Here is a 27088-nt window from a genome sequence, read left to right on the forward strand (position 1 = left end):
TCAAAGCTTGCGGTTAATGTGATGTTTACAGAACTGTCCCAGGGCTTGTGTATACATTAACCAGTGACAGCTTTGCTGTGACTTTCTTACAGTGCCTCCTATTATCTAGAGATTCATTTCATAAAGGTGAAGCAAACCAAAAATAAACCTGTTTGCACACAGACACTAGTTTTTTCCTGGAAGTGAATACATGGACAGGCATAAACGTGTTTTCCAGAAAAAAAGAAGATGAGACCAGGCCCGGACTGGCAATCTGTGGGTTCTGGCAAATGCCAGAGGGGCTGCCATAAGGTCCCATAGAAAGTCAGTATTTAGTGGGCTGGTGGGGTCTGTTTGGGCCTCTTTGTGGGCTGATTGGGCCTCTGTGTACCTGAAATGCCAGGACCTTTTTTAATTCTCAGTCCGGGCCTGGATGAGACCATGGCAGTTGTTACATTTATAGGGTAGAGGGAATTCAGGGTGTAACAGGTTTAAAATGCCCCTGATTTGCTCATTGAAATATTGTGAGGTATGATGGAGGTGATTATTTACAGTCATTTTTATAAAGCAAACACACCAAGTGCAGGATAATTTTCTTTTTACATGCAGTGGGCCAGTCATTTGTCATATTACATTTTTGAGGGCCAACTGGTGAGGTCATACAAAGAAGTCTGTGGGGCCCTATGGAGTCTAAATTCACCATGGTTATCTCACACTACTTCTAAATCAGTCATCTTTGAATGATACACAGTGATGAAACATTTTAATATTTATATAGTTAAAGGGATTCTGTCATGATTTTTATGAAGTAGGTTTTGTAATATTGGTGTGTAGGCAGCCATCTCAGGTCATTTTTTCTGGTCATGTGCTTTCAGAAAAAGCCAGCACTTTAGGATGGAACTGCTTAATGGCAGGCTGTTTCTCCTACTCAATGTAACTTAATGTGTTGCAGTGGGACCTGGATTTTACTATTGAGTGCTGTTCTTAGATCTACCAGGCAGCTGTTATCTTGTGTTAGGGAGCTGCTATGTGGTTACGTTCCCCATTGTCCTGTTGTTTGGCTGCTGGGGGGAAAAGGAGGGGGCGATATCACTACAACTTGCAGTACAGCAGTAAAGAGTGACTGAAGTTTATGAGAGCACAAGTCACAGGACTTGGGTAGCTGGCAAACTGACAATATGTCTAGTCCCATGTCAGATTTCAAAATTAATTCTATAAAAAAAAAAAATCAGTTTGCTCTTTTGAGAAACGGATTCTTTTTTCTACAGAAAACAAGCCCAACCTTGACAGTCTACCATCACAGCCTAAATCCCCCATCCCACTGACCAGTTTATGTCTCTGCACTCTCTCCAGCTCATTTATATCCTTTTTAAAGGAGAAGGAAACCCCCATGGCTCAAAACCCCTCCCCCCTCCCTTGTGTTGCCCTCCCCTCCCTCCTCCCCCCTGGCCTACCTGTCCCCTGGGCAAATGCCCCTAACTTGTTACTCACCCCTCTGCGCAGGTCCTGTCCATGGAGTTCAGTCGCCATCTTCTCCCACGCGCGTCTTCTTCCTGCTTTGACCGGCGTCTTCTGGCGCATGCGCAGTAGGAACAGTTACCGGTACGGATCTACTGTGCATGCGCCGAATGTCACACAGTTTTCTGATTTCACTCCGTGACATTCGGCGCATGCGCAGTAGATCCGTACCGGTAACTGTTCCTACTGCGCATGCACCAGAAGACGCCGGTCAAAGCAGGAAGAAGATGCGCGTGGGAGAAGATGGCGACTGAACTCCATGGACAGGACCTGCGCAGAGGGGTGAGTAACAAGTTAGGGGCATTTGCCTAGGGGGACAGGTAGGCCAGGGGGGAGGGGTTTTGCGCCCAGGGGGTTTCTTTCTCCTTTAAGGACTGGAGCCCAATACTGCACTGCATATGCCAGGCGAGGCCTTACCAGGGACCTATAAAGAGGCAAAATGATTTTGTTTTCATCCCTCAAGTTAGACATTTTTTCAGACAGAACTTTATTTTCTTTAGTTGCCACAGAATGACACTGCCTGGAATTAGACAACTCGTTATCTACAAAAACCCTTAGATCCTTTTAAATTAAGGAAACTCCCAACACACTGCCATTTAGTGTAGAACTCGTGTTTATATTATTTCTGCCAAAATGCATAGCACTGCATATTGCCCCGTCATAGACCTTGGGAGTGTAAATTCTCCAGGAATACAGTTATAAAAGAAAACATATTTTCAAAGTTAGAAGCCTGTAATATTCACGCTTTTATGGATTTAGGGATGGCACACTGTATTCTTTACTTGACACAAGAGCTGATTAGCCTTACAAGTATTTACCATCAGAATGTGCAGGATTTTCTTAATACAGATAGATTTACTATTTTGTTTGTCGTATATTGCGCAATTTGGCCACAGTTCAGGCATTACAAAAAAACCTGCACAATAAGTTTATTAATATTATGGAGTGATTAATCCTAAGAGCCATCCAACATTTATTTTGACATCAGGAACTAAAACTGCCAATGGCTTGCCCAGGCTTTTTGTTCTTCCACTTGCAAACTCTTGGGGATTGACTGAACTTGATCAACCTTTGTCCTTTTTTAACTTACATAACTAAGCAAAGGTGGTTTTACCGCTTGGTTGAACTGTAGAACAACATTTGTTTGGCAAGGAAATCAATGCTGTGCTGTTGTTGTCCCTTTCTGTTGTGTCCTGGTAAAGTCACTTACCTGTATAGCTATATATATATGCACATAAAAGTTAAACATGCAATTGAAAAAATAGCACGTTTTTTGCTTGGAGATTTATTGTGCATTATGAGGTTCTTGATATTTTTGAGTCCCTATTTGAGGGCCATTACTTGTCCAGGCCAACTTTAGCATATCACAAAGTTACAGATACTTGAAAAAACACTATTCCATCAGTCATTCAGCCAAGGATCCACAAATACCTACGACAGAGGCTTAGTCTGCACCCAAAATGTGACCCTAATTAGTAGAATTAGAAGAACAAATAGGCATTCTCCCATTCCCACTATACCAAGAACAACCCAGCCTGGAGCCCTCAATGTCATTCTATCACATTATTATTAGATATAAGATCGAGAACATTCAATTTCTTCAATATTTTCTACAAAATCTGCATGTCTGAAAAAAGAGTGAACTTTGAAAGAACAGAACTCCTAGAGCCAACCTCTTATCTTTCTTTAGCACTTGCATATGCAATGCAATATACAGCAGTTATTTTCTAAAAAAGGTGTATATATTTCTTAGATATGTTTTATTTCTCACGGGAACTGTTCATCCATTGGATGTCTAAAGGACCACTGTGGATTTTGAGATAACATAGGACTGCATAGGGGCTATAGCACAGCAGGCATTTTCACTGCCACTATCCAGTGGCTAGGAATTACTGCTAATAGGCAATGGCAAGTATCACATGTGACCTGAAGTTGGTGATTATTGCTTAATCACTGCTACATGTAGATATTATATTTGACAGTGTGTTTCACTTGGCATTACTCTGGCTTTCCACAAAGCTATTAATTTACAATTAAACTATTTATTATTCTTGCAAAGAATTTATGTATGCATACCTGTTCTTTAGATGGGCCTCCAGCTCGCAACGCTGCATGACTTGCTTGCACTCGGTCACTAAGGGACAACTCACGCTTAGTTTATCCAGCAAGTTCCTTACCAACAAGCTAGACCTGTGGCAGTCCTGAAAGCAAAGCTTCTTGCGGTCCATAGGGCAGAAGTCCTTTTCTTGTAGGAAATTCTTTAGGCATCTATAGCAGTACGTGTGTCCACAAGGGGTGTCCATGGGTTGCAGCAGAGGCTGAAGACAGATATGACAGACAAGTTCATCATCCACCTCATGCTGGAAGTTGTATATGTGATTCTCTATGCTTGGATGGGCCTGACCACATTCCTGGCATAGGTCAAGGGGTTTAGAGCAAGAGTCTGCAAGCGTTGGGTCTGCCATAGCCCTTTCACTGGCAGATATTGATCCAAGATGATTAGAAAGTATGTATGCACAGCATTCTTATCTAGAGGAAAACACAGCATTAAAATCAATTATAACTTCTGGGTTTTTGAATAAATAGGCAATGGTGTTCTATATGCACAGACACGACTGGCCTCGCTAAACTACAAAATGTATTGCATCATGCATTGATTGGCTATAGATTCAAGCTAATTTAGCATGTGTATTCATGTGTGCAGGCAAATTAAATTGCAAGCTCAACCAGGGATGGAATCGACATGAATTTGGTCATTTTTAAAAATATAACAATAATAATAGGATAGTTGACTAGGCCCATGATGCTAATGAACTGGAAAACTTCTTTCATAACATTAAAAGCACATTTGTTAAATGCATTCACAAATGTTTATTATAGACATGTTTAATAGCTACGCTTTGAACATGCATCTTTATAGCTCCAGATGCTACTTAGATGTTCTTCAGTTGCAATAAAATATATCAAGTCTTATTTCTTTAACCAGACGTCAAGCACAAACACACGTAAATGTGTGTGAATAATACAGGGACCTTTGCTCATAATACCTCTGTATTCCGAATACATCCGCCTCAGTGACTCATTCTTTCAGCAGAAAGGCAAACATTAGCATAGGTAAACATGAATACATTTACTCCCTGGAAACCCAGCGTTGTAGGTTTCATCTTGCCTTCTGCAACGGTTATATACACTAACAACGGTAATATACATCTTCCGAGGTGTTTTATATATATATATATATATATATATATATATATATATATATATATATATATATATATATATATATATATATATATATATATATATTAGTACTTCTTAGAGATTCACTGAAATATTAAAAATGTGATTTTTATGATAGTGGCAGTAAATCTGAAGTGGGGAAAGAACTGTATCCTGTCTGGCTTTTGTATACTCTGTCTTGAAAGACAGGCCTTTTATAGTAGATCATTGGGTCCGCAGTATCCAGACACCCCTTGTTTTTTTGCCATTTAAATGTAGCTCACAAAATAAGCATAAGCAAAGTTTGTGCTAGAGACTAACCACGCCTGTCTACAGAAGGCTCTACCTGTCTGCGTAGGATATGTTATGACTTAACCTTGCATTACATTGCTTTACAAACAGATGTTAACAGCAGGCAATGACCACAGGGTGATGAATGAGGACAAAAAAAAAAAAAGTATGTTTTCATGATGACTCCAGTGCCTCTAGCAAATATCCCATATGCTGTATAACAGGGCAGACAAACGACACAGCAGTGTGTAGATTCGTCAGAGGGGTAATGGGGCTGCATCTGTCATGCACCTTTGTCTGGAAATGATTTAACATTCTGGATTATCAGTTATGTTTATAGATTTACAAGCTATGCTTCACTGTAATAACCTTCAAGATAAACATCGGCACACACACCTAGATATCGCATAAAGGAACCCCATGGAGTACGCTATCCTTCAAATGGCCAGCACAATGCCCAAAATGAAATCAAAAGGGAAATAACCCTATGTGTATATAAAACCTAGCCAATAACTGTAAACCTAACCTTAAACAGGGACTATAATTAGACGTTGTCATCATGCATGAAGTCAGCGGCACCCAGGCTGTCGACCAAATCTTCCGGAGGCCCACATTTGAAATAGTCTTACAGTTAATGAATTCACTGAAAGAAGGAAATAATTACGAGCCAGCAATAACAATGCTCAGTGCTCATATAAAAAACACAATAAGATACTGTTATACCTAACACGTGAAAAAAGGCTTGAAAACAGAAAATAAATGTTCAAAGAGCATAGCAGTAAGATGGAGAAACCGTTTAGTCTACCCCAGTAGAACACAGCAAGTTATATTGGTCAGCTGCCTTTAACCTTAGGGAGTATTGCACTTGGAAGAAAGTGAGATTGCAAGTTATAATTTAATCTGATATGGACTTGTTTGAGTAAATTGATGAACGTTTAGTTTCAGCTCATCGGGAGCAATCGCCTATAAAACGCCCATGTTCCCTAATCAGCAGTGATGCACATACAAAGCTCACCACATCTGAACGAATCAAGGCAGAATTACCAGGGGAAGGGTGCAACCGTTAATCCAATTGGGGTGGATTAATCAGCCCTGTAGTGTGCCATTTTTGTAGGTGTCAATAGTGCTATGGTTACATGTCTTGAGAAAATTGACCCAAGTACAAATCAACATAGTTGTTTAGTTATTAGTTTTGTATTGCACTTGATAACACCACAGTATACACAGTCTGCATGGTGCAACTAAACCAGCAGAAATTTAAATACAAATAAGATCAGCAGAAATTTAAATACACATACAGCCTAATACCTAATGTTTCAAATGCACGATATAAGCCGTGAACACCTGCAGTTTTAAGGTCCACTGTATCCTGTTGGCTTAATGGGCACTTATATATTAAGAAAAACCTAAACTTTACTAAGGCTTAACCTCGTCTTGTTTTTCCTACTGCGAGCAAGTCAACCATGCTGTTTGCAGCAAAGAGGCAATTGCTGACTCACGCTGGAATCCGACCGTTAAACCATGTGAGATCTGTCAGTGATTCACAGCATAAATAAGTGTATTGATTGCTGCTGCAAAAACAAAATGTTAGGTTGCGCAACTCTCCAATAAACTGATAATAAACTGACATAAACGACTATAAGGAAGGAAACAATATTTGTAAATCAATTTGCCCATCCTCTGCAGTGGCATAACTAGAGTGCTCTGGCACCTCCTGCTAAAATATCTTCAGAGGGGCCCAGCGCACTCCGATCCCCATTCTCCCGCCCACTTCCCGCCCGACTTGCATCCCCCTTCCTTATGGTAACAGAGCCGCTGGGGAGAAGGGCGTTTTCTTATTAGCTATAGAGGAAGCAGATCCCACAGTCCAGGCCCCCCTGTGACTGCTTCCTCTATAGTTACGCCACTGATCTGGCAGATCTCGGCCTGCGTTTCTCCTTGCTGCTCTTCCCCTTCTTGTCTGCCTGCACCCGGAAGCATTGTTTCCACTTGGGTTCAGGCAGACACACAACATTTTGCATTCCGTGCTAAAATCCACCCGCAGTTGAAAAGGCAAGAGGAGCAGCTGGGCCTGCAGAGAATCTGCATTGCTAAACATTGTCTAGCCCAAGCCGAATAGATTTTTTAGTATAATGGTAGTACTTGCCCTTTGAGCTTCATGTTTTTGAGTAAAAGTAACCATAACTTATCATTACATTTATATTAGATAAATATTCCATTTCTTCCCACTGAATCAAAAAATATTCTAATAGGCTGACCATAGTACTGTTATAGTAGTGTCTATACTAGTAATCTTTAACCTGTATTTTTCTAGGTATGAGAAGTTATATTGAATTTTGCTATATGAATCCAAAAACGGTGTGTTTAGTTGCCCTTAAGGGTTCAGAGAACTCTGTGTTTGTACCAATTATATGACAAATGCACAAGAGGTGCAAAGGCACATTGTATGATTCAGGATAATGTTAATCAGCTGGATGACCAATCCCTTTGAATCATGCCGTGTGCCATTGCCCTTACAGGTTTCCACACCCGCAGGGAAGGAGCCTAGAGTTCTCTGTACCGTCCTTATCTTTTTAGCAAGAAAGATCTTTTGCGCAATGATTTAGAATTATTTATTAGCCTTCATCAAATAAATGGCATTTTCCAGGAAATATATATCTCCAGTAAATTCCAAGGTAAGCATGCACCTTCTCCTGGCCTAATATGCAATTTTATTATTTTCCTGTATGTTAAAAGGACCATAACATTCACATTAACAGAAACAAGTTGCATATTGCTAATTTTTATCTACAGTAGATGACTAATTCCACAAGGTCCATGATGATAAACCTATAACTATGAGATACAGATTTCTTAACTGTGAGCCTGGCCCACTCTAGGTAGCTCAAGGATCCAGACTAAAGACCATTTAGGGCAAGAGTTGGCTGGAAATGGTTATTCTCGGCTTTACATACATTTCATATACCAATGACACTTCTTACCTTCAGAAGTGGTTGTAAAGGTAGAAGCTCAGGGCTCAGGTTTGCTATTTTGATGAACAATTTGGGACACTTTATCTATACAACTTATGGGTTCTTTGAATTGTGCCCATAATTCTTTAAAAGAAGAGTCATGGCTTTTGCTTATCATGTACAAAAGTCTCATTACAGTTTCAACCGAAAGGCTCTAGACTCCAAAATAAATTCCACTGATAAGCTATGCTAAATGTACACTTGTCTAAATTAGCAAGAAATTGGCAGCATAATACAATTGTCCTCAATAAGGTCAGCCATAGTTCTAAATACCGATGACCTTAATACAATTGTTATAAATTGTGGTGGCTTTCTGTTCCATTTCGTGCCAAAGGCTAAATGCTACCAATAAAACTGTAACAGTAGAATTCTTAAACATGCGGAAGGACTTGTTGGTATACATATTTTCTCAGGAAAAGCGGAGAGATGCAAAGAAACAAATGAAAGTAAAGGTTTCTGTACAGAACCCTAAGATATAAACATAGGACAAAAAAACTGTTTTGGCTGGCTACAAATATTTTCTTGGCTGTACATTCCTGTAAATGATTTATTACAAAAGAAATGTTATCTGTAACTTCTAATAACACAAAAGGGTTTAGATATCATGTAACCAATTACTGATTTATGGAGTAATATTGTGTACAAAATCATATAACTTTAGACACAGTCTATATGAAGATATTGAAGTTGATATACACTGTAGCAAAATACTACTAATGTGGCAGGGCTTTGCAAACGAAAAAACATTTTTACAAACAATGTATTCACAATAATCGCTCCTCTAAATATTACTAAATAAACTATGTAGTTACCAGATCCCTGGGTTAGGGTTATGTCCTCTGGGAAAGGGGCTCCAATATGAAAACAAAGAGTTTGGCAGTGGGAGGTCGAAGATTCCAATTGACCCATATAGGGTGCTTAGTAACATTACGTGAAGGAAAGATTATAGTTATTACATTCTATTTAGTAATATGTTTGCCACCATGGTAGGATTTTAATGAAGGTGCACATCCTCTTCAAGATTGTTTATAGGTTGCATCTTACACTCCCATATCAGAAACCGGAATCTGTACAGATCCTAATTTTGTATGTTGGCGTTTATGCCGAATTAGCATAAATGGTGGCCCTGGCCCTCTTGAGGAGCATGGAGCAGAGTGTAGACTGGGTAGTGCGAGTTTTTAGGAACCTATTTGTTCTCTAATATCCTCCTGGAAGCCCAGTCTGAAGATGAATTAGGGTGATATTTGGGGTTAAAACTTAAACTGGCCATAGATTCAAAGATTCGATCCTACAAATCGAGGATTCATACGATTTTCGGACTGTGTGTGTGGAGAGTCACGACATTTTTCATCCGGAGTTAGTTTTGGTCGATCGGACATGGTAATCTCCGATCATAAATTGCCGATCATACAACTTTCAGTGTTTTCACTAGTTTTGTCGGACATAACTTTCGTTCGATTGCTGTCAAGTGCAGACCATCGGATCATCTGTTTTTCTACTACTTTATTTGATCTGAATGGTTAGTGGCAGGTCGGGAGATGGGAAAGTCTGATCGTTCAAGGATTCGAACGATCGGATCTTTGCATCTATGGCCAGCTTTATTTGCGGTCCTAGATATAAAATGAACTACTTGTGATACAACAATGTTTTTATATCTGTAACAACATTGGTCCTCAAATAATCATCAATCACTACATTAAGGGGCACGCTACTAATCGCCTCGTCTTTGTGGCGACCAATGTCCCTGAACGCCTCGTATTCTGAAGTCTCCCAAAGTTGCCTCACGAGGAAACTTCGGGCGACTTCGGAATATGAAGTGCCACGTGTGCCATGCCGCAGGCGACTTTACATTATAGCCAGTGCAAGACAGAGGGAAGGCATTCAGGGAGATTGATCGCCGCAAAGATGAGGCGATTAGTCGCCAGACGACTAAATCTCCCCAAATCGTCCAGTGTGCCCCTACCCTAAAGCAAGAGAGTATATAAGAGAGATAGAAATATATGGTAAAGGAATATAAGACACACAATCTGTAAGGCAGAATCTCCTCTGTTTCTGATAAAGGAATAGAACAAATAGCATTTGTATGAGAAATAAATTAAGCTGGCCATACACAAGCTGATGACTCTGTCCCTTCAAACAAAGTCAGCTGCTTATTGGCCCTTATATGGCCATCTCCCAGCAGGCTGCAAGACAGATATCTGACTGCAAACCGTTCTTGCCTGACACACCCCATAGGCCCTCATCATGGTCCAATTATTGTCCCCTGTGAACAGTCCAGTTTGGCCCAGAAATTGGGCTCAGAATAAAAAAAAAAAAAAAAAAAATATTTTCCCAAGCATTCCAGATAACGGATCCCATACCTGTACATTCAAATCAGTTATGGAAATAAAGCATGTAATTTGGTTCAATATTTTCAGACAGAGGGGCCACTGCCTACAGAACGTTATAATTTGCTTACCTAAGGCGGTTCTTTTCTATTACAAAGCAGCTTTAGATGGAGTGCTGTAACTGGACACTGCTATGATACGTCAGTCTTTATGCTCTGAATAGGTCCCTTTGTATGAAATCCTAACACTCGCTTCCCACAGTCACCGAGAAAAGAACAAGCCATCAGCTCTCATCAACAGCTTCCTTTATATTGCTGCCGTTAAGTACCTTCCTTCACTTATAAACACAAGACTGAGTTTCTTCAGATGTATGTATCACCAGCAGGAAAATGTTAGTACTTCATTTGCTACAGTGTAAACGTACAGCTCACAAATACAATCCAGCAATGCAAATATACACCGTCATCATGTGCAGAAACTCTCCCGGCTTGAAGAATGTCCATGAGTTTTGTAACTTAACGATTCAGAATAGCATTTATATTTCTATATATATATATATATATATATATATATATAACTATAGCTCACATTAGGGCTTCTTCATTTTATTTCAAAAGAATTTAGTGGCTAAATGGAACTTTCTAACGTTCTGATGAACTCCAGAGTTCCATAGTATCGTCGACCACTGTGAACATCAAGCCCCAACAACAGTTGGAGTTCTTGCAGACCAATTATTTCATAGACTATATATTTGTGGGATAGATGTTAATAAATTGGCCTCATAAAAATACATTTCTCTATCCAACTGGCTGGTTGGAGAAGGGGCTTGAAGAGCAAACAAGTCAAGATTAAATCTTAAAATTGATAAGTTTGGCAGTATCACGACACACTTCTCTTTAGCTGCTAATATATTACATTGTATTTACAACATGGTTGTAAGTTAGAAACGAATTGATTAAATAAAGAGTATCCTCCCAATCTTGAAAAAAGTTGAAATTATGGCTTGCAGACTCAGTCTCATATACATCTGATATGGACTACTTTGAGCTCTACTGAGCCAGCAGGTTAAGCACAAGCAGGGTGTCATTTAAAGAATGAGAAAGGGCTAACTGCTCAGTGTTATGCTGGGTTGAAAAAAGGCCATCAATTCAGCCCCCTCCAAATGAAACCCGGAGGGGGGGGAGGGAGGGAAGTGATATCACTCAAACTGGCAGTGCAGCAGTAAAGAGTAACTAAAGCAGTGGTGTAACTACCGGGGAGCAGGGGGCCCACCTGGAGATCGCGCCACAGCGATAAGTAAATCTAGGGGGGTGGGGCCCGGGGTGCACATCCTGCACCCGGGCCCGGAAGACTCTAGTTAGGTTACTGGACTAAAGTTTATCAGAGCAGAAGTCACATGACTGGGGGCACTGGTGAAACAGACAATATGTGTAACCCCATGTCAGATTTCAAAATTAAATATTAAAAAACTTGTTTGCTTGAACAGATTTTAGGGCAGTAGTCTGCTGTAGCACTATTAGTTAATGCAACAAACATGTTTTCCCATGACAGTATCCCTTTAAGGACATTAACAGAACCAGCCATCACAACATCTGACAGGGAATTCCATAGCCATAGTTTTTATTGGACATTTGGCTTACATCTTAATTCTCCACTTCTAAAGGTGGCCATTATTCTGGCACCCTAAATGACCAATATATAAAGACACGCTACTTGCAAACTTTATACACAATGCTAAGAAAGTTACAGACAGATCAACACTGAATATTCCAAATATTATTTACTATTTACTTGTTGTACAACAAATGAAATAGTTACAATGAACACAGATTGCAATCCAGTCCAACGTGTCATGAAATGAGATGCAGAAGAAAAAAAAAACATTTCTAGAGGTAAAAGGAACAATTCTCTGTGGATGAATGTACAGATAAATAGAAAAAAGTCCAACGGCACACAGGATTGATGCAAGCAAGATCGCATTAAACACGCAAGGTAATCTTGCTTGCATCAATCCTGTGTGCCATTGGACTTTTTTCTATGTAGCAGTATTTGTGGGGCGGCCAAACCTCTACCTTTGAGCACCAGGTATCTTTACCTTTCATTATATTAGGGTGTGCGAGAGCCGCATTTCTTGTAGTGAACGTACAGATATGCCACATTGTAACACAATACTACAAATATGATGTCAGCATGTTTAAAACAAAAGTGTATCTGTACCTATTACAGCTGGTATTTATACAAAATATATATGTTCCAGTTATGCGAGTAAAGACAATACATACACACAAGCAGTTATACTTGTTTTTGTCAGTAGAGTTTCTTATGTTCCACTGCATAGCAACTCAAGGGGTACTAGTCCTCAAGATGCCCTGTGTACCCATGGGAGAAACAAGTGAATTCAGAAAAACTACAACAGAAACTATCTTTTCTTGCATCCAACATCGCTTATCACCCATAATAAAGTGTAACAGGGTAGCCCAAGATCAATTTAAAGTATATTACGCCAAAAAGAATATGGATAGGACTGAGGACTGTTGTATTCTATACAAGAAACATACTGTACCAGCCCAAAGGTTCAGCAGCGCAATAACAGTAATGATCCAGGCTTCCAAAGGAACTCACCATATTGAATCCTGTTAGGCTGCCTTTTGTGGGCCAGTGGCCCTGCACATGCTCTGTGTGCTCTCAGCAGCTGACGACAAGCTAAGCATAGGGGTTGTCAGCAATTATCAAAACAATAGCAAAATGGTTACTGCTTCTGTCATTCAAGCTGATGCTATGGGGTTCGTTATTAGTTCATTTGGACGCAGAAAACACAGGATTCTATGCTGCTATGGATCATGAATCTGAATTTATTACTAAACAGAAGTATTATCACTCTGTGACTATACTGTATACCAGGGCTCCCTAAAATTTTTTACCCGTGAGCCACATTCAAAAATAAAAAGAGTTGGGAAGCAACACAGGCATGCAAAAATGTCCTGGTGGTGCCAAAGGGCTGTGATCGCCTATTTGGTAGCCCCTATGTGGATTAGCAGCCTACGGTGCCTCTGTTTGACAGTACACCTGGTTTTTATGCAACCAAAACTTGTCTCCAAGCCTGGAATTCAAAAATAAGCACCTGCTTTCAGGACACAGAGCAACATCCAAGGGGTTGGTGAGCAACATGTTGCTCGTGAGTCACTGGTTGTGGATCACTGCTGTATACTGTGCATTGTCCATAAGTTCAAGTAACTTATAGAGACACAGAGCATGTGCTGTGAATCAGTAACAAAAATGAAGATGGAAAGCTACTGGAGGCAGCTTAAAGGGATGCTTTCATGGGAAACATGTGTTTTTTCAAAACGCATCAGTTAATAGTGCTGCTCCGGCAGAATTCTGTACTGAAATCCATTTTTCAAAAGTCAGTTTCCAACAGTCAGGGAAATTCCTGCCAAATTCAGGAGTCACATACATGTATGTACAATTCAGAAGCATTTTGTTTGTTTTTTTTTTTGCTGCACTCATTGGTGGGGTGTGTTCCTAACTAGTCAAAAAGTAATTTAGATTTAGGTAGCAACCAAACAGAAAGCATAAAAACAAACTGCCATCCACAGAAATATGGTGCTAGCTGGACCTGACTGTCACATGCTGTAGATCATGGATTCTCAACCTTTGGAACCCGTGAGCAACATTCAGAAGTAAAAGGAGTGGGGGAGCAAAACTAGCATGACAAATGTTCTTGTGATGCCAAATAAGTGCTGCGATTCGCCATTTAGTAGCCCCTATGTGGATTGACAACCTACATTGAGACTCTGTTTGGCAGTGTACCTGGTTTTTATACAACCAAAACTTCCTCCAAACCTGGAATTCAAAAATAAGCTCCTGCTTTGATGCCACTGAGAGTTAATAGTGCTGCTCCAGCAGAATTCTTTACTGAAATCCATTTTTCAAAAGAGCAAACACCCTCCCTTTCCCCCCCAGCAGCCAAGGGCTGTGGTGTCTTTGGGTAGGTACAGAAGCCCAAAACATAATTAAAAGTATGTCTAAAGGATTACTTTGTTGAGCTTTTGTTTTCCTTCAAAACTTGAGTTGCCATGAGGCGGAAAACACACAAAAAACCATTTGTCAAAAGCAAGTAAAAAGTGAATACACAGAACTGACTATAATCAGAGCAGCAGAAAGATAATGGAAGCAATACAGCTAGATGGCTGCAAATGTGACATTGTTGCTATACCATACATTCGTGAGCCTAAATACTATATAGAAGTCACATTGCTCCTGCAGGCTAAACTGCAGACTTTCCACAAAAACATATTCCCACTTTCAAAATAAGCTGTATTTTCCATAGCTGAGCAGCTCCACATATTTATACAAAAGTGTTGCATAGTAATTGCTACTTTGCTAGTTTCGCCAAATAACTTAATTGGCATGTCCTCAGCTCAGACACTGCAGTCTAGGTCACCTTCCATGTACAGCTATGCCATGCACACTATTCAATACTCAACATATTTAGACGTTGCTATTATTATTAGCAAGCAATTATAAAGGGCCAACATATTAAACAGCTGGGTGTATATACAGAAAACATTCATTTAGGTACAAATACTGGGTGTATATACAGCAAACATTACTAACAAATACTAACAGAAGCAGGTGGAGCTCAAGAGCTTACAATTCAAATCTCAATTAATAGAAACTGCAGCTAAATAATATTCTACAAATAGTCTACTCATTGTTAGGTTAAATATGACCAGCAGCAGAGGAGGCACATACCCTTGGTTTTGTAGTTCCTTCAACCCAAAGTGCTGTATCCAGAAAAAGCAAGCAGGCTACAGTTCAGTTGTGTGACCCAAGGCAACTTCTCCCCTCTGAGAGCCTTTTGACTTATGCTGCAAATAGGTAAGTTAGCAGCTGAGAAAACTCCTGTCTGCCAAAAATCTCCACTCTCTTGTGACATGCCAGGAATTTTCATCTTATTAATGAGCACCTCCTGTGAGGAGGAGTTGTAATGGGGGGAGCCCAGGAGAGAGAAGTCTGAAAGCAATCTCCAGTTTCCTGCAAAATAACTCTCCAAGATCAACAGCAGACTGGAAACAGAGGGTTTTGTTACTAGAAATAAACACAATAGTAACAGCTAGGCTGGAAGCTGTTGAACAGAAGTGTATTTACTGGCTTGCTTACAGAAATATCCTAGCTCTATGGATACAATGAGGGCACACAGTGAGAAGCCAAGTAGTACAGGCAAGCTGCTCTGAACGTGTCAGGGTTGATATTAGGATGAGCTGTCTGATATAGCCTGAGGAGAGTCTTTTGTGTCTAGCACCTGCACCCAGACAATAGGTATCCCTACTGTGATCATCACCTGCTCATTGTGTCTACAGGAGGGGGCAGGTGAGGCTGTGATTACCGCCAGTTTCCAACAGTCAGGGAGATTCCTGCCAAATTCAGGAGTCACATACATGTATGTACAATTCAGAAGCATTTTGTTTTTTTTTGTTGCATCATTGGTGGGGTGTGTTCCTAACTAGAGTAATTTAGATTTAGGTAGCAACCATACAGAAAGCATACCAACAAACTGCCATCCACAGAAATATGGTGCTAGCTGGACCTGACTGTCACATGCTGTAGATCAAGGATTCCCAACCTTTGGAACCCGTGAGCAACATTAAGAAGTAAAAGGAATTGGGGAGCAAAACTAGCATGAAAAATGTTCCTGAGTGCCAAATAAGTGCTGCGATTCGCCATTTAGTAGCCCCTATGTGGATTGACAACCTACATTGAGACTATGTTTGGCAGTGTACCTGGTTTTTATACAACCAAAACTTCCTCCAAGTCTGGAATTCAAAAATAAGCTCCTGCTTTGATGCCACTGAGAGCAACATCCAACGGGTTGGGGAGAAACATGTTGCTCACGAGCTACTGGTTGGGGATCACTGCTGCAGATTCTACATTTCAGAATTTCATTAAAGGAGGAGTTAGGCACCCCAAAATCTCTTACCTGATACCCTGGCCTGTGCTAATGTTACCAGTAGGGTTGCCACCTTACATACTGACCTTCCTATATATTTTATATATCTTTTTCCCTATTAATAACATTCGGATCAACCATCATTTTTACCAGCCAGGCTGGTAAAATACCAACCATGTGGCAACCCTAGTTACCAGAAAACTGCACTGGCTGGGGGTACTTCTGAGAAAGCACCACAGAGTAATCTTTTTTTCTTCATGCTGGGTGCATATGCACAGTAAAGTGATTATAAACATTGTGTGTGTGTGGGGGGGGGTCTAATTACTGTAAGAATCTTTTCAATTGGTCTTTATTTTTTATGGCCTTCCCACTGTGCCTTTTTCTGCCCCGTAACTTAATAAAAGTTATCTGGCTGTCATTTAAAAAAAAAAAAAAATTATATTCAGGCCTTCTCAACTTCAATTTTGATTTCCATACTGCTGCTTGGTTGCTAGGGTAATTAAGCCATAGCTACCAGATTTTGAGTTCCAAGTCAGACCACAAAAACAGTTTAAATTTTGAAGACCTTATTGAAGATTGTTTTAGAAAAATGCTGTCTGCATTATACATACTAAAAGCTCATTTTAAGTGGCTCCTTTAGGCTATCCTCATTGTGAGTAGCCTGTATTGAATCATCCCATTCGGCATGTCACTTAATAGAACCTGACACTTGGCAAAAATTCCCTTTCACTTTGAATGGGGTGCAATTTTGAGTTGACCCAAAAGAATTGATCCCCAACCAGGACCGCCATCAGAAATCACAGGGCCCCATACGACAAAATTTCCTGGGCCCCCTGGGCTGCACCCACTGCAAGCCTCACCTACAGGTCCGCCCCCACCACACAATAAAAAAACAAAAGAAATATTGGTGGCTAGGGTTCCCACATGTTAATAAAAAGATATTGGTGGCCAGGCCCCACCCCCATTAAAAAATATTGGTGGGTAGGACCCCACATGAGAAAAAAAAATTGGTGGCCAGGGCCCCCCCCCACGTTATAAGAAAATTGTTGGCCAGGGCCGCTTAAACGTCCATGCCTTCCCAAAGTCATCAACTCTCAGAAAGATGGGGGGCCCGGCTAATCAAGTAAGTGTGGTGTGGCCGGGCCCCCCTTACCCTCGGGCCCCCTACAACTCTCCCCCCTGATGGCTGTCCTGTCCCCAACACTGGATCGGGAGCGACATGTTTCTCATCAACCCCATGGATGTTGCTCCAGTGGCCTCAAAGCAGGTACTGTTTTTGAATTCCTGGCTTGGAGGTAAGTTTTTGTTGCATAAAAAACACGTGTACTGATAAAAAGACCCTCCTGTGGGCTGCCAATTCTCATAAGGTCTACCAAACAGCCAGTCACAGTCATATTTGGTACCCCTAGGAACATGTTCTATACTTGTGTTGCTCACCATCTCCGTTTACATTAAAATGTGGTTCACAGGTAAAAAAAGGTTGGAGACAACTGCAGTTGCTTTATAGAACAGTATATATATTTTGTTTATGAGCCAAAATGAGGCGAGGGACAATAATGTATAAAGGCAACTACCCTAGGTATAGCAAGGGGTGTCTGAGAGGTATTTAAACTACACACAAAGAGCAGAGTTCCTTAAAGGAACAGTAACACCAAAAAATTGGTGTTTTAAAGTATTTAAAAAATAATATGCTGTTGTCCTGCACTGGTACAACTGGCGTGTTTGCTTAAGAAACACTATTATACTACACTACTATATACAAGCTGCTGTGTAGCCATGGAGGCAGCTATTCAAATCACAGGTTACATAGCAGAAAATGGATGCACTCTGCAGGATCCCATTGTATGCTATTACAGAAAATATCTGTTATCTACTAAGTAGCCTGTGCCTTTTCTCCTTTTTTAGCTTGAATGGCTGACCCCGTGGCTACACAGCAGCCTATATAAATGAACAATAGTTGTCTTTCTAAAGCAAATACATAACTTTTACCAACACAGGGCAACAGTACATTATATTTTAATTACTTTAAGGGTCAGGCTACAAGAGCAGCGACAAATCTCCTCTTCTTCGGGCCGAAAATCTCCCCAAACTGCCTTCCCCCATGCGATTTTCATTTTCGCCGTCGGAGGGCAGTGGGAAGGCAGTTCGGGGAGATTGTCACCCTGAAGAAGAGGAGATTTGTCGATGGGGCGACTAATCTCTCCGAATCTGCTCGTGTGGCCAGACACTTAGACACTTTTATTTTTAGGTGTTACTGTTGCTTTGACCTATAGGTTCAGGAGCCAAAATAAGCACTATGCTCTTATATGGTGGGTCTCCATGATCATCCTCAATGCAGTGAAATTAAATTTTACAATAGAAGTTAGTAGTTAAATTCAGAATGGTTTCTAAATTAAATCTTGGTTTAGTAATTAAGCTCGGAATGATTTCTAAACTAAATCTTTGTGTCACTAGGCAGACGCTCAAAGTTACCACAGGTACCCTAAAGAACAGCCAAGAAACCTTGGCTTAAACAATGAATGACAGACTAACATTTATAAGCATTGATATGTGTGTGTCTGTGTTTGAAGATGATCCGTTCATACACATTTATGTAATCATGATTAACTTTTAGCCTCAGACATTTGCTATGGAGACAAAGTCAAAAAGTACTGTAATCGTATATAGTTATATACATTTAAAGCAGATTAGAGGACTGTTATTCGAGAATCACTGGTACTTTGAAACCCCATGCAAAAGAATAAAGGCTTCCTTGTATCGTAAACGCTGACACTGTCAGTTCTGCTCGGAATTCCAAGCTCAGGAAATTCTTGCACACAGAAAGCAAAAGTCAAGGAGTCTGAGGAGTAGCGTGAGCAGTGTGGGAGGATGGAATCCACGTATGTAAAGCACAAAGCTAGCTATTCATCACACATTACCCTGGATGTATAATGTATCAACGGCACAACACTGTGCTAGGCCTCTAAACGCAAAGCACGGAAGAAAAATTGATTACTAGACAAGATAACATACTCAATCTACTAACATAATATCCCCCCCCAAACTTTATAAACCCTAAAGGGTTAAGTTACACTTGTATAGAATATCATGTTTTCACATTTGCAACTATTTATACAAATGTGATAGTTAAAAACAACCTTAATAAAACCACTAGCTGAAGGTTACATTGCTCATATGGATAATGTTTCTCAAATATGAATATGTGTTATACAGTTAAAGGGATCCTTTGCGCCAAAACTATTTTTTTTTGCATAGAGAAAAGAAATATAATTGTAAGTAACTTTGCGATGTACATTAACGTCTCTCCGTAGTTTAAACAAAACAAGGAGAATAAAGTTATTTACCGACTGGTAAAGTTATTTGTAAATGTAAGTGAAACTGAAAGCTGTTACCTGGCTGTTTGCATTCTCTGCACCCCTGGCTCTGATTCCCGAAACAATGTTGTTGCAAGTCAGCAGATTAAAAGACCTGGGGGCAGATTTATTAAGGGTCGAATTTCGAAGTGGAAAATACTCCGAAATTCGACCATCCAATAGAATCCTCCGACATTCGAATTCGGAGGATTTTATTCATCGTACGATCGTACTCCGATCGTACTTCGAAAGGTACGATTCGAGCGATTTTTCCTTCGATACCCAAAAACTTAGAAATATGCTCTGGCAGGTCCCCTTAGGCTAACATAGCATTTCGGCAGGTTTAAGTTGGAGTCAAAGTTTTTTTTAAAGAGACAGTACTATCGAATGGTTGAATATTCGAACGATTTTTACTTCGAATCAAAGTAAATTCAAAGTCGTAGTATCCTATTCGATGGCCGAAGTATACAAACTTTTTGTACTTCGAAAATTTACACGAACTTAGTAAATCTGCCCCCTAGACTCCCCTTACACTGACCTTGAAGTCAACTTGAGTTACGTAATAAAAGGCACTGCGCTTGCCCGGGTGCCCCAGTAACCTATAGCAACCAATCAGAAGGTAGCATTTACTGATCACCTGTTTAAAGCAAATTGGTTGCTATGGATTATTACTCCTGGGCAAAAAGTGCCTTTTATTACATATGGGGTTTAATATGTTATAGATTTCAATTTCAATTGGTCTTCATCGTTTATTATATTATAGTTTTAATTTTATTAGCCTTCTACTACTGGCTTTTCCAAGAATCATATGGATGGGGGGGTGTCACTGACCCCATTCAAAAACAAATGTTCTGTAAAGTTACACATTTATTGATATGGCTCATCTTTCTATTCAGGCCCTCTCAATATTCATATTCCAGTCTCAAATCAATGCATGATTGCAACAGTAATTTGACCTTTGCAAACCAGATGACTGAAAATACAAACCTATATGCAGAATAAAAAGCTGAATAACTCAAAAACCACAAATAATATAATATTAAAACCAAATTGCAAATTGTCTCAGAATATCAGTCTCTACATCATACTAAGGGGCACATTTACTAAGGGTCGAATATCGAGGGTTAATTAACCCTCGATATTCGACCCTCAAAGTAAAATCCTTCAACTGTGATTTTCGATTTACAGCAAATACTTCGATCAAACGATCGAAGGAAAAAGGAACGATTAAATCCTTCGAATCAAATGATTCAAAGGATTTTAATCCATTGATCGAAGGATTTTCCTTCGATCAAAAAAAGCTTAGAAAGCTTATGGGGAAGGTTCCCATAGGCTAACATTGTAGCTCGGTAGGTTTAAAGTGCCGAAGTAGGTAAAGAGACAGTACTTCGACGGTCGAATAGTCGAACGATTTTTAGTTCGGAACGTTCGAATCGAAGTAGTAGCCTATTCGATGGTCAAAGTACCCCAAAAAAACTTCGAAATTCCAAGTTTTTTTTTACTTCTAATCCACTCGAGCTTAGTAAATGTGCCCCTGAAAGTTGACGCAAAGGTGAACAGCCCCTTTAAGAGTCAAGACCTAGGGAACAAAGGAATAAACTGATTTCAAATGCAATTGCATTTACATCTATATTTAAAACCCACTGCTCTTTTAGTAATCAATGTATAGTGGAAAATTGCTAAGAATTAATATTTTCAAAAAAATTATCAAAAAATAAATCACTGAACTACAGAGGATGATGAATAAATCTTTTTCACAAATAGTTATTCATATCTAATGATCTTTTTCTGATTTTCTCAACCTAACTTTATTTCCATCTGCAACCATGCTGTGAGTCAGAGTCTCCTGCTCTAATGATTAGAGCATGATCCAGCAATTTGCTATGTAGTACTGACATACAGCAAGAAGGGGTTCTTTACAGTAGGAAAAAACTGTTTATGAAAAATAATTACCTGTACTAAGCATCTACTACATTTTGTTGGATTTTTTTTCTGCACAAACAACTCAGTGTATTTTATGATAATTATCACCCGCCTACTAGCCCAGGCAGAGGAATACACAAGAAACCATCCGACTTCACATTTTAAGAATGTCATTACCACATAACTGGTGGTTAAGTGTTTGGGAAAATCTCCAAAAAAAAAAAAAAAAAAAAATCCCCACCAGCTTTAAATGAACAATGCACTTTTATTTTTCCAGCTTTATATTTAACGGAAATTATGTTAATTTTTTATGAAAATGTCACCGACTCATTTGGCAGTTACCTGTTTTGTTTCAATGAAATAAGCAGTAAAGCCCAGAAAGTTGCAATCTGCGGAGTTTCACACCCAAGTACTTCAGCAATAACAACTGTCACATGACAAGCCTAGACTAGATTATAATTCAGTTTCAGGTCTTGTGATAATATTTTTTTAATGATTACAACTGCTTGCTGTATTGTATGGGGGCAACTTCCCAATAAAGATTTTAGAAATACGGCAGCTAGATCACGTGTAATTGTACTTTAGGGCAAATAGGTGGTTTCCTTTAGGTGATGGAGGGCAAAAAAGCCAGTGCACAGGAACACATGTAAAAACCCTCATGTATAATGTCCTAAAACATTAATCACAGAAAATGGGATCCATTATCCGGAAACCCATTATCCAGAAAGCTCAGAATTACGGGATGGCTATCTCCCGTAGGCTCCATTTATCCAAATTTTTTAAAATAATTTCCTTTTGCTCTGTAATACTAAAACAGTACCTTGTACTTGATCCAAACTAAGATATAATTAATCCTTATTGGAAGCAAAACTAGCCTTGTGGGTTAATTTAAAGGAACTGTAACACCAAAAAATGAAAGTGTTTTAAAGTAATGAAAATATCATGTAGTGTTGCTCTGCTTTGGTTTGATTCAGAAACACTACTATAGTTCATATAAACAAGCTGCTGTGTAGCAATGGCGGAAATTGAAAAAAAAAAAAAAAAAGCTATATGGCACAGGTTAAATAGTGGATAACAGATAACACCATTATGTTCTACAGAGCTTATCTGCTGTGTAACCTGAGCCTTTTCTCCTTTGAATGGCTGCCCCCATTGCTACACAGCAGCTTGTTTATATAAACAATAGTAGTGTTTCTAAAGCAAACACACCAGTTTTACCAGTGCAGGGCAACACTGCATTATATTTGTATTACTTGAAAACACTATCATTTTATGATGTTACTGCTCCTTTAATGTTTAAATGATTTTCTAGTAGACTTAAGGTATGGAGATCCAAATAACGGCATGATCCCTTATCCGGAAAACCCTAGGTCCTGAGCATTCTGGATAACAGGTCCCACACCTGTATTATTTCTTATTTACTATTATTGCCAACTGCCTATACATACACTTTCTATTTTAATTTCCTCAATATGGTCACAGCAAAGTGTATAAAACTGGCAGGTGTTGGCAAGGAAAGGGTTTACATTATGATTTACGGATACCTTTTATTGGCGACTCACCATATAATTATTGGTTTTGGTTTAAATGCTTCACAGTGTTCATGTCATATAATTTACGTGTTGTTATTCGTGACAATGTGCTGGTCATCAAAGTGACAATTCAAGATATGCGGCTCTCGTCCTCTCATTATGTGGCACACAGAGAGGAAGAGGCATGATTCTCCAGCACCGCAGCACGTTTCCTAATTGGCAGGGAGTTATGGATCTAACAGGAGTGCCACCACAATGAAAGATATTACTTTATTGAAAAAGCAGAATAAATTGCAGAAAAAGTTAAGTGTGATGGTTCATGATCCCTTTTCAATGTTAATTACAAATCTTCAGTAGTTCAAAAGTTTATACATGTACTTGCTTATCCCATTTTAATCATCAGTTTTGACTATTTCAAGCAAAGTAAAGTATGTGTCCTAAAGTAATGAAAATATAATATAGTTTTATGCTGCACTGGTAAAACTGGCGTGTTTACTTCAGAAACACTACTATAGTTTATATAAACAAGCTGCTGTGTAGCCATGGGGGCAGTCATCGAAAGCTGCAAAAAGGAGAAAAGGCAAAGGATACACAGCTGATAACTGATACGTTCTATAGTATACTTATTAGAATAGGAGAGGGCCTGAATAGAAAGACGAGTAATAAAAAGTAGCAATAACTATAAATGTGTAGCCTTACAGAGCATTTGTTTTTAGATGAGGGTCAGTGACCCTATTTGAAAAGTCAGAAGAAGGCAAATTATTCAAAAACTATAAAAAAAACCAAGAGAAAACAAATGAAGGTCAACTGAAAAGTTGCTTAGAATTAGCCATTCTACAACATACTTAAAGTTAACTCAAGTGTGAAACACCCCCTTAAAGGGATTCTGTCACAGGAAAATAATTTTTTTTCCAAAATGCATCAGTTAATAGTGCTGCTCCAGCAACTTCTGCACTGAAATATGTTTTTTTAAAAGAGCAAATTTTGTTTTGAAATCTGACATGGGACTAGACATGTTGTCAGTTTCCCAGGTGCCATTAGTCATGTGACTTGCACTCTAACAAACTTCAGTGACTCTTTACTGCTGTACTCAGGCCCGGATTTGTGGCAAGGCCACATAGGCCCGGGCCTAGGACGGCACATTTTTGGGGGCGGCATGCCTCCCAGCCGCTCTGTGGGGAGCCTGTGCTCCCCAGTGCTCCGGCACTCGCACGCTGTCGCTTTTGTGATAGTGCGGGCGGGCACTAGGACCGCGCGGAGCGCACGGCCTAGGGGCGCCCGCCCACCGAATCCGGCGATGGCTGTACTGCAAGTTGGAGTGATATCGCCTCTCCTTTTCCCCCCAGCAGCCTAACAACAGTACAATGGGAAAGGTAACAGATAGGAGCTCCCTAACACAAGATAGCAGCTGTCTGGTAGATCTAAGAACAGCACTCAATAGTAAAATCCAGGTTATGTCACTCACCTGCCTCCCCCCCCCCCAGCAACCTATCAACAGAAAAGTAGGTGTAACAAGATACAAAAGTAGGTCTCTAATACAAGATAACAGCTCCGTGGTAGATATGAGAACAGCACTCAATAGTAAAATCCAAGTTAAGGTGGCCATACATGGATAGATCCGCTCGTTTGGCGATGTCGCCAAATGAGTGGATCTCCCTCCGATATGCCCACCTTGCGGTGGGCAATATCGGGCTGATCCGATAGTGGGCCCTAGGGCCCAACGATCGGATCCTAGCGTTCGCAAACGGGCGGTCGGATCGCGGGACCGCATCAACGAACAGATGCGGCCACGATCCGACGGGATTTTTAATCCCATCCAATCGAGATCTGGCCGACTTTCGGCCAGATCTCGATCGGGGAAGCCCGTCGGGGGCCCCCATACACTGGCCAAAAAGCTGCCGACTCAGTCTGTCGGCAGCTTTTATCGGCCCGTGTATGGCCACCTTTACATTGAGTAGTAGAAAACAATAGCCTATCTGACAGCAGTTTGATCATGAAGTGCTGGTTGTTTCTGAAAGCAAATGACCAGGCAAAACTAACAGAGATGTCTACCTACATGCCAATTTTACATCTAAAAAAATAATACACTTGTTGGTTCAGGAATGAAATTTTATATGGTAGAGTGAATTATTTGCAGAGTAAACAGTGTAATTTAAAAATAAAAACACCATAAAAATCATGACAGTATCCCTTTAAGCTGCCATACACAGCTGATAAAAGTTGGCAACTCAGTCCCTTCAGACTCAGAAAGCTTAATGGCCTGTGTACAAGGGCTTGCAACTGCCTTCCATCTGGCTGATTCTATCTGACAGTTGTTAAAATTCTGTTGGACAACTGCATCTCCACATGAGTCAAAGTAGAATCACTGAATAATATACCATCACTGTGCCCCTTGCTAAAATTGGATTTGCTCAATATGACCCCTGCACATGGATGGCCAAATCATGCAAAGATTCACTCCTTTAATAACCTTGCCAAATATTTAAATGTATGGCAAGCTTAACAGTTGTGTGCTGGACTGCACAATAGGATCACTGACCTGCCTGCCTCCTCATCCTCAAATTTGCCCAATCTGATCCACCAGATCTTTTTTTGCTCCAAACACCACAATAACCTCCATGAGCCACTGCTAAAAACACTGGACTGCCAGGATTTTCTCATCTCCTTGTAGAAAAAAAAATGACAGTACTGCACAGTTCACGCAACATTACAATAGATTTTCAGATAAATCCCATTTTATTTCTAATAGATTCACAGCCTTTTTGCAAATGTTCCCTCTGCCTGCGTTTGCTGGTTCTCAGAGTCACACAGCATGTACAATAAGGTCAAATTGTCCAAGAGCTTGAAAGACAGAAGGCTGCTTTGATTCTCGCATTGAGTACAGAACGGCTTGAAGCCTTTCATTTCCTTTTCCCAGAGCCTTGTGTGCCAAAAATAGTTTACAAGCTATTTGAATAGGTGCTCACTTGACCTTAAGAATTCTGTTGAAACCCGTGAAATGACAAGGTCGACAGGGTTAGCTGCCACCTGTACTTGCATCTACTAGCAATACCGACATATAACTATTGACAAAATGGAATTAATGTACTATTGGAAATTTGTTTAAAATTATTTATCTTATTATGCAAAACTTCATTTTATCAGTATTTGGGTGAAAGGGGAACTAATGAGGTGGTTGACAAAGAATCTGCAGTGGGACATTAGATTTATCCTCAATCATACGTTTTGGCTACTAATAGACAGTAAGTACCAAATACACTGCCCCATGTATGTACATGCCCCACTCCCTTGACATACTTCATACAAACAGCTCTAAATGGGATAACATTAATACAACTACATTTTGGCACTGTCTCAGCACCTCTACATAATAACATAAACTTAAAGTGGCTGTTCAACTTTAATTAAAGGGCACCTATTGGGCAAAAATATTATTCCTAACCAAAGGCACGGGCTAATAGAGCCCTCCCTTCTGGGAGTAACAGGGGGTAACAGCAGTTTTTTTCTTAAAATTGCCCCCGCCAGCACTAGGCCACACCGGGAGCTGTTGGGGCACACGTATGCATAAAATCAGCAAATGCTGCGACTTGCTCATTATGTACATGATGTCAGAAGCGCATTACAGGCATGTGCAATGTACAACGTGGCCACTCACACCGGGAGCTCCCTTCTAGCACTGGCAGGGGGCATGATAAAAAAAAGCTACCGTTAGCCCCCACCAGGAGTGCGGGCTCTATTAGCCTATACCTTTGGTTGGGGATAATATTTTTGCCCAATAGGTGCCCTTTAAATTTTGGTATGATATAGATAGTAAATATTCTGAGACAATTTGCAATTGGATTTCATGTTTTATTATTTGTGGTTTATGAGTTATTTAGCTTTTTTTTCAGCAGCTCTCCAGTTTGAAATTCCAGCAATCCAGTTGCTGGAGTCCGAATTACCCTAGCAACCATGCAGTAATTTGAACAAGAGACTGGAATAT

General features: G+C 40.0%; 1 protein-coding gene across 3 annotated transcripts in view; it reads right to left on the reverse strand.

Annotated features, from left to right (window-relative positions):
• XB5786944.L (provisional ortholog of ligand of numb-protein X 2 L homeolog) overlaps nucleotides 1-27088 on the reverse strand; it is a 40095-nt gene that overhangs the window by 12152 nt on the left and 855 nt on the right. The window contains exons 1-2 of one of the 3 annotated variants that reach the window (XM_018229804.2): nucleotides 15104-15530; nucleotides 3574-4026 (exon numbers count right to left, since the gene is read on the reverse strand). In XM_018229804.2, the coding sequence (XP_018085293.1) occupies nucleotides 3574-3962 (389 nt within the window). In that variant the 5' untranslated portion in view covers nucleotides 3963-4026; nucleotides 15104-15530. Of the gene's footprint in view, nucleotides 1-3573; nucleotides 4027-15103; nucleotides 15531-27088 lie in introns of those variants that run through there. The other 2 variants (XM_041572717.1, XM_018229803.2) reach the window with 2 other exon arrangements.

This window comes from Xenopus laevis, chromosome 8L, assembly GCF_017654675.1.
Source record: "Xenopus laevis strain J_2021 chromosome 8L, Xenopus_laevis_v10.1, whole genome shotgun sequence".
Lineage (NCBI taxonomy): Eukaryota > Metazoa > Chordata > Amphibia > Anura > Pipidae > Xenopus > Xenopus laevis.